The following is a 12839-nucleotide window of genomic DNA, read 5'->3' as shown; positions in this document are numbered from 1 at the left end:
GGGGTGACCAGGCCAACAGGAGAGGGCAGTTAGGGGTGGCCAGGCCGGCAGGGGAGGGCAGTTAGGGGCAATCAGCCTGGCAGGGGAGCAGTTAGGCATCAATCAGGCTGGCAGGGAGGTGAGTGGTTGGGAGCCAGCAGTCCTGGATTGCAAGAGGGATGTTGGTGGGATCAGGCCTAAACGGGCAGTCAGACATCCCACAAGGGGTCCCAGATTGGAGAGGGTACAGGCTGGGCTGAGGGACAACCCCACCCCCCCGCTCCATGCACGAATTTTGTGCACTGGGCCTCTAGTTAAATTATAATATTACCGACATCTACAATGTGCCCAGGACCCTGGGCTAGAAATTGGCAGGGATTGAATGAGAAATGGCACAATCATAGATATGGATATGCAAAAACATTTAATGCAGGATTACTTAAAATAGCAAAAAAGGCCCAACAACAAGGAAGAAAATAGTCAGACTTTTCCCTCTAACAATGATGTATCCCCCAATATTTTCTTATCTTAAAAAGAAAACTTAGTTCTGCTGTCATTCAAGCAGATTTGGGTCAAAATGCACTGATGATTTTGGGACCAAATAAGATGATGGCCGCACAACTGAATACACTAAACTAGAGGCCTGGTGCATGGGACTTGTGCACTGGTGGGGGGCATGGCCTACAGGGATCGGCCCGCTGTGGGAGCATCACTCATCCCAGTCAGCCGAGTGGCACTCCTACTGTGGGAGTGCACTGACCACCGGGGGCAGCTCCTGCGTTAAGTATCTGCCCCCTGGTGGTCAGTACGAGTCATAGTGACTGGGTGATCTGTCATTCTGGTCATCCCGCCATTTGGTCACTGGGCCTTTATTATATAGGATGCTACTAAATTGTACACTTGAAAATGCTTAATTTCATGTGAATTTTACCTCAATAAAAAAATGCAGCGAAGAATTCTAGAGTCTGGAAAATTAGATAAGATGGCCTTGTTAATACAACTATTAGAATTAAAAAATTTCCCAGGAGTGACTAAAATGAAAGTTAAACAGTATTCTGAATAAAAGTGTAAATAATTTTTGTGACGTTATTAAAAACTGGAAAAAAAACTTCATAATTTGGGAAAGCAATATAATTGAGTAAAAAGGATTTGGAATCAGACCTAGGTTTCAATTCTAGTCCTGCTACTCTGAAGTGTGGCCTTAGGCAAGTTAATGACCTCTCTTAGCCTTCTCTCTTCTCTATTAAGGGGAGAACTACCAACAACCTTTCAGTGATGAGATGAGGATTATCAGTAAAGCACCTATGAGTACCCAGTACCAGTGGGTTACTTGACATATATTAAGCAGATTTTTAATAAATTTGCAATAGTCTTATTCCACAAGTAATGCTATTATAACTACAACTTGCATAAATGAGTGAAAACTTTGAAATAAATGCCTAATGTATATTTAACACATATATTCCACAAAGAACTCATATACAAAACATATAAAGAACTCAATAGAAAACAAGAAAAGACTTAAACACTTCATCTTCATATCCAAATGGCCAGTAAAGACAAGGAAATTTTAATGATAATGCAATACCGTCACAAACACACTAGAATGGTTAAAATAAAAAATAAAAAAGGAAAAATACCGAGTAATGGCAATCTGAACTCCCACATGTGCTGTGCCGGCAATAATATAATTGATACAACCACTCTGGAAAACTTTTGGCACCATTTGGTAAATCTGAACAGACCAGCAATTCTACTCCTAGGCATATACCATCCAACAGAAATGCTTATATATGTTTACCAAAACATGTGTAAGAATGACTGTAGCAGGCTCTATTTTTAATACTTCCAAATAGAAAACTACCCAATTGTCTAACATTAATTAATGGATAAAAAGATTGTTATATTTGACCCCCAAAACAAGGTCCCCTTTATGAAAAAACCTCCTTAGGCACCCCTTCACATATATGAAAACATGATACAGTGTCTTTTCTTTTCCCCACTAAACATTTGCTTTTCTTTCTTATTTTTTTAAAAAAATATATTTTTCTTGATTTCAGAGAGGAAGGGGGAGGGAAAGAAGTAGGGAAAGAGGGAGAGAAACATAAATAATGAGAGAGAATCATTGATTGGCTGCCTCCTGCTTGCCCCCTACTGGGGATCGAGCCCACAACCCAGGCATGTGCCCTGAATGGGAATCCAACAGTGACCTCCAGGTTCATAGGTTGATGCTCAACCACTGAGTCACACCAGATGGACCATGATATAGTTTCTTAAAGTGCTCTCTCACTTGAAAAATGTAACCTGAAGATATTTCTCTATCAGGATATATAAAATATGACTTGTATTACTGTTATTACCACATCTGGTATCTTTGAATAGATGTGAGTACATCCAAAAGCTAAACACCAATATTCTCATATGTTTGGTTTCTTCTACTGTCCCCTAGACACTTTTACTTAAGTGACCCACAGGATACCTCTCAAATTCCACATTTTCTCTTCAAACCATTTCTTCTAACATCTACACTAATAAAAGAGAAACATGCAAATTAACCGTACCTCTGCTATGCCCACCAGCCAATCAGGAGCGAGTATGCAAATCAACCCAACAAAGATGGCGGCAGCCACGGAGCTGGGGCAAGCAGGAGGCTTAGGTTGCCCCTGGCGATGGAGGAAGCCAAGCTTCCCACCCGCCCTGGCGTCTGCTCAAGGCTACAAAGCTTCAATTACAGAAGATAAAGGGGGTGTGGCCAGCTTGAAAACAGCCCTCAGCCACTCACCCAGGTTGGCCACACCCCCCACGGGGTGAGGGTCCCCACTGGGGGGCTTGACCAGCATGAAAACGGCACTCAGCCCCTCACCAGGCCACCCCATGCCCCAAGGGAATCCCCACCCTGATCCGGGACATCCTTCAGGGCAAACCAGCCGGCCCCTACCCATGCACCAGGCCTCTATCTATACTAATAAAAGGGTAATATGCTAATTAGACTGGGAGACCTTCCAGGAGACCTTCTGGACGTTCTTCTGGACAAAGCCATGGTGGTGGGGCTGAGGTAGAGGCGGTTAGAGGTTAAGAGGGGACGGCAGTTGTGGGTGATTAGGCCAGGATGGGACGGCAGTTGTGAGTGATCAGGCTGGTGGGGGGTAGGGCCGTTGGGGGTAAGCAGACCAGCAGAGGGGCCAGTTGGGGGCAAGCAGGATGTCAGTGGGTGTCAATTGGAGGTGATCAGGATAGCGGGGGAGGGGGGTCCAGTTTAGAGTGAGCAGGCCAGAAAGGGGCAGTTGGGGGCGAGCAGGCCAGCAGGCAGAGTGGTTAGGGGAAATCAGGCAGGCAGGCAGGCAGGCGAGCAGTTAGGAGCCAGCAGTCCCGGATTGCAAGAGGGATGTCCCACTGCCGGTTTAGGCCCGATCCCTGTAAACTAGCAGTAGGACATCCTTCAAGGGGTCCCAGATTGGAAAGGGTGCAGGCCGGGCTGAGGGACACCCCCACCCCGTGCACAAATTTAGTACACCGGGCCACTAGTAAGAGGAATAAAAAGCCATGAAATATCTGAGTCCTTGATTTCACCTTCATCCTCCAAATCCAATTCTTGTCCATTTCTACCTTTAACACATCTCTTCAACTACCTCCCTGACCCCCCTCAACTTCACCAAGATCCCGTATTACCTAGATTATACTGAATCAGATTCCTAACTGCTCTCTCTGATTCCAATCTGGCCTTTTACAGTCTCTACAATGCAGACCAAGCGATATTCCACAAAACAAATTAACAAACTGCAGCAACTCACTCCCTGCAGTGAGCCTGATGGCTCCACATTATGGAAAAAAAGGCCTCGCACTTTAATGTGTCTTGAGAGGCCTCTGCCTCTCTTATCATTGGGCTAACATGCATAGGTTCCTAGTAAAGCATCTAACACATAGCAGGTATCCAATGACAACAGTATAAAGTCTTAAGCAGAAGTTGAAAGCATTACCTCTTTGATCAGCTCAGACTGGCCCACAGTGTAGCTGTAGTTGGCAATCAGGGTAGCAATACCAACATAGGACCTCACCAACTCTGCCAGAAGACGAAGAATAGTGGAGGTGGGCATTAAAGGTTTGCTGCCCTTGACTTTCTGTTTGGCTTCTTCAGAGGCTCGGTCCCCTTCTTTATCTTTTTTCCCATCTCGAGACTCCTCTGGAGTTGAAGCTGTTGAGAAAGAGCCAAACACCAGTTCAATTCCACACTGGAATATTGGTGAGAACAAGCCTTCAGTGGAAAGAAAACCACTTCTCCACTTTAGGTCACTGGTACAACTTGAATGCCCTTCTCACACTGCAGTGGAAGGACAGAAAGGTCGGACGACCCAGGTCTTAGACATGGTCTGTGGATATAGTACACCAGGGAGGCTTTGCCCAACTGTTCACACATCGTCTACCACCTTCCCTCCTCTTATATATAACCTTAAGCTCCAGAAATACTGTACTAATAGCTCTCCAAACATGCCTGTGTACTCACTCTTTTACCTCTTCCTTCCCACGTCTGCTTAGCACACATTTACTTATTTAGCTCAGCTAAAATGCTGATTTCCTCTATCTCATCCATGTAAGTTGCTATTACATCACGTGCCCACTATACTTTATGCTAGCATAATCACTTTACATCATAATGGTTGCAGGTTTCCATCACTACGCAAAATTCTTTAAGTGCAGGGGATGAATCAGATTCATTTTGATGTCTACTATAGTCTGCTACATAAAGGACCTATTGCCTCCATTGAATAACATTACTATCACCCATACTATAGATGGGCAGTAAGTCCACCAAAATGAGCTAACCAATACTTTACCAGTTAATAGCCTCTTAAATTTTTTTCACTATTAGATATTAAGTTTAATGTCTCCTTAGACCTCAAAGATCTTGCCTATCCAAGGAGAAACAGTTCATAAAAGGTCTCATTAGAATTGTTTCCACATGACATTTCTCTAATTCTTGGCGAGTAGCCAATGGACTCTGCTGACACTGCTGGGGGCAAGAATCCAGCATATAACTAGAATACTGCCATTGGCACCAAAGCTCTATAAGCCAACATGGAAGCCATCAAAAAATATATGGGATGGTTTAAAGAGTACAACAAAAGAATATTACCATAGCAACCATTACTGGGTTAGTTAAGTCACAGTTCCACTAACTTTAGCATGTAGAAACTCTTTATTTACAGAACACTGAACTCAACCTTGAGAAAGCTCACTTAAACAAGTAAACTTTACAATTATGCTTGTATTCTCTGACTCCCTGTCCAGGACACCCTCAAGAAATTCAAACGAAAGAGGGAAAAAAACAAACCATTACCTTCTTGGGATGCCCCAGGTGTGTTTGTCTCAGTGGAAGAACCATCTGTAGCAAAGACCTGACTCTATGGAAGAAGAAAACTCCTGAGCCATTGTTAATTTCAAAGACAGCCATCCCCAAATGGTAGGACTCCTTCCCAGGGTACTGGCTGTAAATGCTACATATTCTCTTTGGCTGATCTTTTAACCACTTATTCTCTCCCCCACATGCTATTATGATCTGTGGGAAGTCATCATTATAAAGTGACTGGGAGATTGGGGGAAAAGAGGAGAATGAAAAATGCATTAAGAAAACATTTCCAACCCAAGGAATGAAAAGAAAATCCCAAAGGTACCCTAATTTTATCTTCATTTTTAGGCAACATATAATTTACAGATAGATCAAAATTAATACCTTTGACATTTCCCTGGCATAACTCTAAATACTGAGAACACACACATATTGGAAAAGGAAGGTAGGAAGTTGGAACTGACTTACATTAATGGAAAAACTTGACTGTGTATCAAAATCACTGCCCTGCCGAGTAAGTGACCGGTACTGCTGGTATACATCATCGCCCATATCTTGCAGGAGCTGGCCAACCTCTTGGGTCATACCCCCAGGTTTAGGATCAGATTTGTCTGCTAGAAAAACAAAACAAAACAAAAACAAAACTCTTCTGTAATTGTGCAATGGTAATGCCTATTTGGTAGCTTGGACAATTCCGCTTCAAGTTGCCACAACTGTTTACATAGTCATATTGCTAGATGTAGTACAATAAATCCTCACTTAATGTTGTTGATAGGTTTTGGGACTTTATACAAAAATGATGTTAATAAAATCAATTTTACCACAGGCTGCTTGACATAAACAAGAGTAAAGTTCCTAAGGCATCTTATCAATCTTATTATGAAATGATTTTAATTGAGAAACTGCTGTGCAACCAAGACAGCATGGTTAAAAGCCTTGTTCTATGACTAACTAGTTTTGTGACCAGAGGCAATTTACTTAGTCTCCTCACTTTCCTCAGCTGTCACTACACTAAGCTTCAATTAACATACCTAGTATTATGTCTAGTGCAGTGGAAAGGTCAATAAGTGGTTACTATAGCTAAATAGCTAAATTGTTATTTTTATTTTGGGGGGGGGGATATATAAAATTGGTTAAAGATTCTGTGTGTGTAGAAGCTAGGAGCTCTGCATCAGAATGCTGTATGGATGAAAAGCACATAAGACCCACATTTTCTTGACTTATTAAAGGCAGTGTTCATCACTTTTTGGCAATCCCGTGGGACATATCAAATAAGTATGTCCTGAATAAAACCCAGAAAAATCTCACTGTAATGAAACCTTGGGTTCAAACAATCTATTCAGGAGTTTCCCAGTAATTATATGCAGCATTTTAACTAGGAATAAAGATGGATTGAGGAGGTGGTCTCAAAGGCCAGGAAGCCTAGCTATATCTTCTAATATTGTTCCCAACTTCTTGGGTAATAAAGATGTTTTGTTTTTGAGAATGAACACATTAAGAGACTACCTGGTGTTTTATTTTTAAATGTGTTTTAATTGATTTTTTTTAGTGAGAGGAAGGGAAAGGGAGAGAGAGAAACATCGATGCAAAAGAGAAACATCGATCGAGCCCGAAACCTGAGCATGTGCCCTGAGAATCGAACCGGTGACCTCTTGGTACATGGGACGCTCAATCCACCAAGCCACACTGGCCCGGCAAGACTTCTTGGTATTTTATTTTCAACCTGCTAACAAGATGCTCTTATTTTTTAATCACTGTTCATTTCCCCCACTGGATGGGATGTACTTTCTTTCATAGGATGGAACTCTGGTAATCTCCTTATTTTTATCATTCAAGACTTCTTCCAGAAAACAGTTATTTTAAGAAACTTCCCTTCAGGCCCCACCTCCACCAGGTCAGGTGCCTTGCTCTAGGACTCACCACTATTTCAGCATCTGTCATACTATACTACTATTAGCTTCTTTACAGAAGGGCACCGTGTGGCTCATTCATCTTGATTCCCAGAGGATGGGCATACAATGAGTGTTCACTAAGACATGAATTGGTTGAAATGACCCAGGCAAAGTGCTCAGCCTCCTGTGGTGGGCTAGCCACATACCTTCCTCTGGAGCATGGTATGCAGCCAGGGCATTCAGCATGTCGTAGATCACTTCCTTGATAGTATCAGGAATGACAGGCAGTGGTGAGGGTTTCAAAGGGGTTGTTTTCACCAGTTGGACAGCATTAGGACCTTTAATTCTAAGATTCTCAAATTCATCATCTGAAGCTAAGCCAAAGTGAGACAGAAAAATCAGTCAATAGTGAACTGGTACCTACATTTGGTTACTGATAAAAACTTAGAAGGAGGTTTACATAATATATATAAGCTTGGGACAGGAGGTCATTTCCAATGTCCAAGCAGCCTATCAGAATATCTGCCTTTTACCTTCCCCAATTACCACAGGATTTAATACAGCTGTAGCAAATGGTAACCGAGCACAGGCTTTGGAGTTGGGGAGACTTGGTTTTAACCTTTTGCACTCGGATGTCGAGTGTGACTCGACATGGTTAGCATCGGTAGCAGCTCTTTTTATACTCTTTGAATGTACCAATAATTTGAAGTATAAAAAAATCCAAATAAATAAGTTTGTATGAAAAGAAACTCCTGCTTTTTATTCTACTGCAGCGCTTTGTAAAATCTGGGGTATTTAAAAAATTAAATCCCGAGTAGAATAAAGAAATCGAAAAAAAAGCAAGCGAGTGCAAAGGGTTAAAATCCAATTCTATTACAAGATCATGGCCAAATTACTTCCAAGAAACCTCAAATTTCTCATTTTTGAAACATAAGGATTAAATGAGACCATACATGCCCAGCACAGGGTCAGGCACACTGAGGTACCCAAAATAATTAGCTCCCCACCCAACTTTTTATTAAAAAAAAACAACAACCCACAAACCTACAGAAACATTGAAAGGTTAGTAAATAAATATCCATATACTTTTCATATAGAATCATCATTTGTCTACCTCTAAATATATCTACCCATACACGTAACATCAAGGATATTTTCCGACATAACCATTGTAACACCCAGGAAATTTAACACAGACACAACTATATTATCTAATATCAGTCAGTATTCAAATTTCTCCAAATCTCTCTTATTTGGTCCACAATCCCATCAAGGTTGTTGGTGGTGATCTCGCTAGTCTTTTACCTAGGACAGTGATGGACAACCTTTTGAGCTTGGTGTGTCAAACTTGGCCAAAAAACTGAGCATAACTCGGGTAGTGTGTCACTTTGAGGAAAAAACTAACTCCAAGACTCTAGTCGCGAATGTTTCATCCTCAGGAGCAGCAAATGTTTCATCCTCAGCATGTGGCCGCGTGTCATCAGAAATGGCTATGCGTGTCAGTGCTGACACGTGTGTCATAGGTTCGCTATCACTGACCTAGGAGATCCTTGCATTTTCCTCCTTTCAATACATTTATATTTTTGGAAAAGAATCTAGGCCAGTTTTCTTATAGAATGTCTCACAATTTATGTCTAGTTCTTTCCTCAAAATTAAATATGGGCCAAACACTTTTGGCCAGAATATACTGAGGATATTGTATACTTCATTCTGTATCACGAGTCAGCTGTCTGTCTGTTCCTCAACTACCATTCAATCTATAAGCCATTCACTGTATGTAAGCCCTGATGCCACACTAAGATGAGTTCATGGAAAGCAAGGACAATCCTTGGTATTTCTCACAGAGATTAACACAGGGCAAGGACTATAGAAGCTATTGAAGTACCTCTGAACTGACTCACGTGATCAATCAGCCAATGTCCCAAAGCTTGCCCAAGGAAGCTTTCTAAGTTACAGATCTCTCTGCAGAAAACTTCTGGAGTTATACTAGGCCACAGACCTCAATGTCTCAAAAGGTCAGGAGAAGGGGAAACTTACCAGTTCCTGAGCCCCGAGGGGCTGGAAGGGCAATTCGGATACAGCAGTTGGCCACTTCTGTGAAAATGTCTGGATTGCGGCATGCAGCCGGCCCAAGGACACGAAGGATATAGTTGATCTCCCGAGAGCCGAGGCTGCCAGATACCACACCTGAGGTAGTGCTACCAGCTCCACTTGTAGCTGCTGAACGAACAACCTAGTAAAGAGAGGGAGAAACACAGCTGATTAAAGACCACTTTCCAAAAATACAATTGCATTCAAGGAAGAGTTTCCAAGGATTAAAATACTAACCAAGCTCTGCCTCAAGACAGTGAATGACAAGATTTAGATTTTTGGGAGAAAGATAAACTTGGTCTTTTAAGTCCCTTACCAATTCAAAAATGTGGCTTACAAAAAAAAAACAAAAAAAAAAACCAACAAAAAAAAAAAAACAGCATTCAGAATATCCCAAAATTATAAATTATTAGACCAGATGGTATATGATCTTTTAGATAAACTGGAAAATATATCTAGACCACTGATCATTAATCCAAATTACAGCTCCCACATTTAAGTGCCAGCTCATAGCCTTCCCAAAGGCTGTCCTAATTTTAAACTGAATGGTTCAAACTCTAAAAATATATAATATTGGTATCCACTCAGTGTATAAGAATAAAATTCAAGATTTTCTGTATGCCTCAAAGCCAATCATCCATTTCAGATAATGATAGCCACAGGAGATATCAAACTATATTTACAAATTGTTTGTTTTGATATCACAGGGCTTAGATATCTATTATGGTTTTGTTCTTCTAAAAAAAATGATTCGTCAATCATGGAAAACAGAGGAAAGTATAAAGAAAACAATTCCATTGTATTTTCCATTATCTATTCCTTCATGAACAATGTTCACAAAGATAAACATCTTTTGGAATCTTAATGGTTTTCTTACCAAACTGACCATGCTCTTTAGTTTGGCATATTAATCCCTATATCTTGTCTGTCAGGCTGCAATTATAAAACAATTCTTACTTTTTAAATAAAGAAAAGTATAACTTCACTATAAAAATGTGCCACAATTTATTTATCCAGCCCTCTGCTGGACATTAGATCTCTAGTTTCGTGATATTACAAGCAATTCTACAGTGAAAATTCTTGTATATGTACCTTGGCATACGTGACTTTAGTTATAAGTTCTTAGCCATAGAATTTCTAGGTCAAAGGATATCTTAAACTGACAGTACCAAATTGCCCTCCAATGTGGCTGCACCAATTTCCACTCCTACCAAAAGTAAGAGTATGCCTGGTTCTCCACACCCGTACCTGCAATGGATATTATTAAGCATTTACATTTTGCCAACTCGGTATGTTAAAATTGTCACTGACCTTCTTTTGCTCCCAACACCCCCAAATACAATGTCCTTTAAGCTCCGAGTTTTCTCTCATCCAACAAGAACCTATATTTTTTCCTAGCATTTTTAAAGTTATATAAACTTTAAACATTGTAACTATTTTGTTTTTATGTTAGAATCCTGTCTATATATAGTTGTTTCTTCCTTGTTGGGCTGTCCCCTGAGCTTGGATCAGTACATATTCTGCCTTTAACAGCTCTCCTGCTTTTGTTTTTGCTCATGTTAGGTAAAATGAAACAGGCTGGGTGGGAAAAAAAACACCTATCTGGAAGAATGTCAGACGTATGCATGCACACACGCGCGCGTGCTCGTGCTCATTCATACACATACACACACACACACATACACACACACACACACACACACACACCACACACACACACACACAAAATAGTACCAGATTTCTGGCAAATGAGTTAAAAAACATTTATACCTTCTGATTCAATTTCTAGGAATCTCTAGGAAAAATATTCTTAAATGTGACCAAGTTATGCACAAAATTGCATATTGCAACATTATTTATACACGTGGGAAACAATGTTCCAAGAGGGGAAAATAGAAGTGAAGTCTAGTAACATTCACATGATGACTGTTGACAATGAATTAGCAGGAGGAAAGAAAACTTTGTAAAAGTACCAATAAGGAAAAGCCTCATTAGTAAGATGTTTTCCCTCCACCCCTCCAATTGTGTAGTAATGTTGATGTATTGTTTCTATTTTTTTCTAATTACTTTGTAATGTCTTCCATTGTTCTGTATGTTCCTAAAAAACACATGTAAGCCTCAGTTTTTAGGTCTGCACAATGGGTAGTTGTAAAGAGCTTACCACAGTGTCTGACAATCATAAACATTCCAAAAACTTTACTATTTTTATAACCTGTGAACACATGAGAAGTTCTCTACAAGGGGATGATCTTTAAGACATGAACTCGGTGGAAGGTATTCCAATTCCTTATGAAGTTTTTGGTTCAAGAAACCTACATTGCCAGAGAGAACTTACTAGGTAAGAGCTAATACTATAGCAAATTTAAGAATAGAAAAAGCTTTATTTTCTAGTTCTTTTTTCATGTCATTCACTGGGATCATCTATCATATTCAAGCATGCACCTAAGCATACAGCTGGGAAATTTTACTGGGCAGTGTATATAGACTATATATCTAGCTATAGACCCTAAGAAGAACCGGAGTCTATCTGTTCTGAGACCAAGGAGAACAAAAGTATGATGCAAAGCTAAACCATCATCTGACACTAAAAGACTCACCTTTTCCATAGTATGACGGAGGGTGCAGGGGTCCTCAATAATGTGTCTTAAGAGAAGGGTGACCAGGGGAGTAAACCCATTGAAGCCTGAGCTCTGGGTCAAATTCAAGATCATGCGGGTACTCTTCAGCTCTGCAAACATCATGGCATATTTGTGGTCTCGGGTGAGCCTCAGGCAGAGGCGAAGGGTGGCATGCAAAGTGTCTGGGTCCACAGGGACTCCTAGCATGCTCACGCAGGCCCGGATTAAAACAGTCACCATATCCTCTGTCAGGCCCTGGATCAGGATCTCCCCGATTTTTGTTTCTTCGAGGCTTGTTTCCTTTTCATTATTTGTATTCTCTAGGGCCAATGGAGTATCTACAAATGGGGAAGTAAGAGTTCAGACAGTTTAACTTGACATTTTCTTCCATACCTATCCTTCCTAAGGAACCAGTCAAGTACTTGCACCTTATGAAGAGAAATATACCAAACACCAATTCTAAGACTAGATAAAAAGGCATATAAAAAGGAGTGTGAATCAAGTCACTAAGCAACATCATCCTATATAATAAAGAGGTAATATGCAAATTGACCCTCATGCCCTCATACAAGATGGCCACCCCCATGTGGTCAAAGATGGCTGCTACAAGATGGCTGGCAGGAGAGGGTAGTTGTGGGCGATCAGGGCAGCAGGGGAGGGCAGTTAGGGGCGATCAGGCCAGCAGGGGAGGGCAGTTGGGGGCAACCAGGCTGGCACGGGAGCAGTTAGGCGTCAATCAGGCTCACAGGGGAGCGGTTAGGGGGTGATCAGGCTGGCAGGCAGGCGAGTGGTTGGGAGCCAGCAGTCCTGGATTGTGAGAGGGATCCTAGATTGGAGAGGGTGCAGGCTGGGCTGAGGGACAACCCCCCCCCCCCAGTGCACGAATTTTGTGCACCGGGCCTCTAGCATATAATA

At 41.4% G+C, this 12839-nt stretch overlaps 1 protein-coding gene across 1 annotated transcript in view; it reads right to left on the bottom strand.

The window, feature by feature from the left end:
• HUWE1 (HECT, UBA and WWE domain containing E3 ubiquitin protein ligase 1) overlaps positions 1-12839 on the bottom strand; it is a 138630-nt gene that overhangs the window by 33606 nt on the left and 92185 nt on the right. The window contains exons 43-48 of the mRNA XM_054713817.1: positions 11904-12262; positions 9253-9448; positions 7422-7589; positions 5792-5937; positions 5315-5378; positions 3957-4171 (exon numbers count right to left, since the gene is read on the bottom strand). Of these exons, the coding sequence (XP_054569792.1) occupies positions 3957-4171; positions 5315-5378; positions 5792-5937; positions 7422-7589; positions 9253-9448; positions 11904-12262 (1148 nt within the window). The remainder of the gene's footprint in view (positions 1-3956; positions 4172-5314; positions 5379-5791; positions 5938-7421; positions 7590-9252; positions 9449-11903; positions 12263-12839) is intronic.

Source organism: Eptesicus fuscus, chromosome 1, assembly GCF_027574615.1.
Source record: "Eptesicus fuscus isolate TK198812 chromosome 1, DD_ASM_mEF_20220401, whole genome shotgun sequence".
Lineage (NCBI taxonomy): Eukaryota > Metazoa > Chordata > Mammalia > Chiroptera > Vespertilionidae > Eptesicus > Eptesicus fuscus.
The sequence above is the reverse complement of the archived record's forward strand: the minus strand, read 5'-3'. Positions and strand labels throughout refer to the sequence as shown.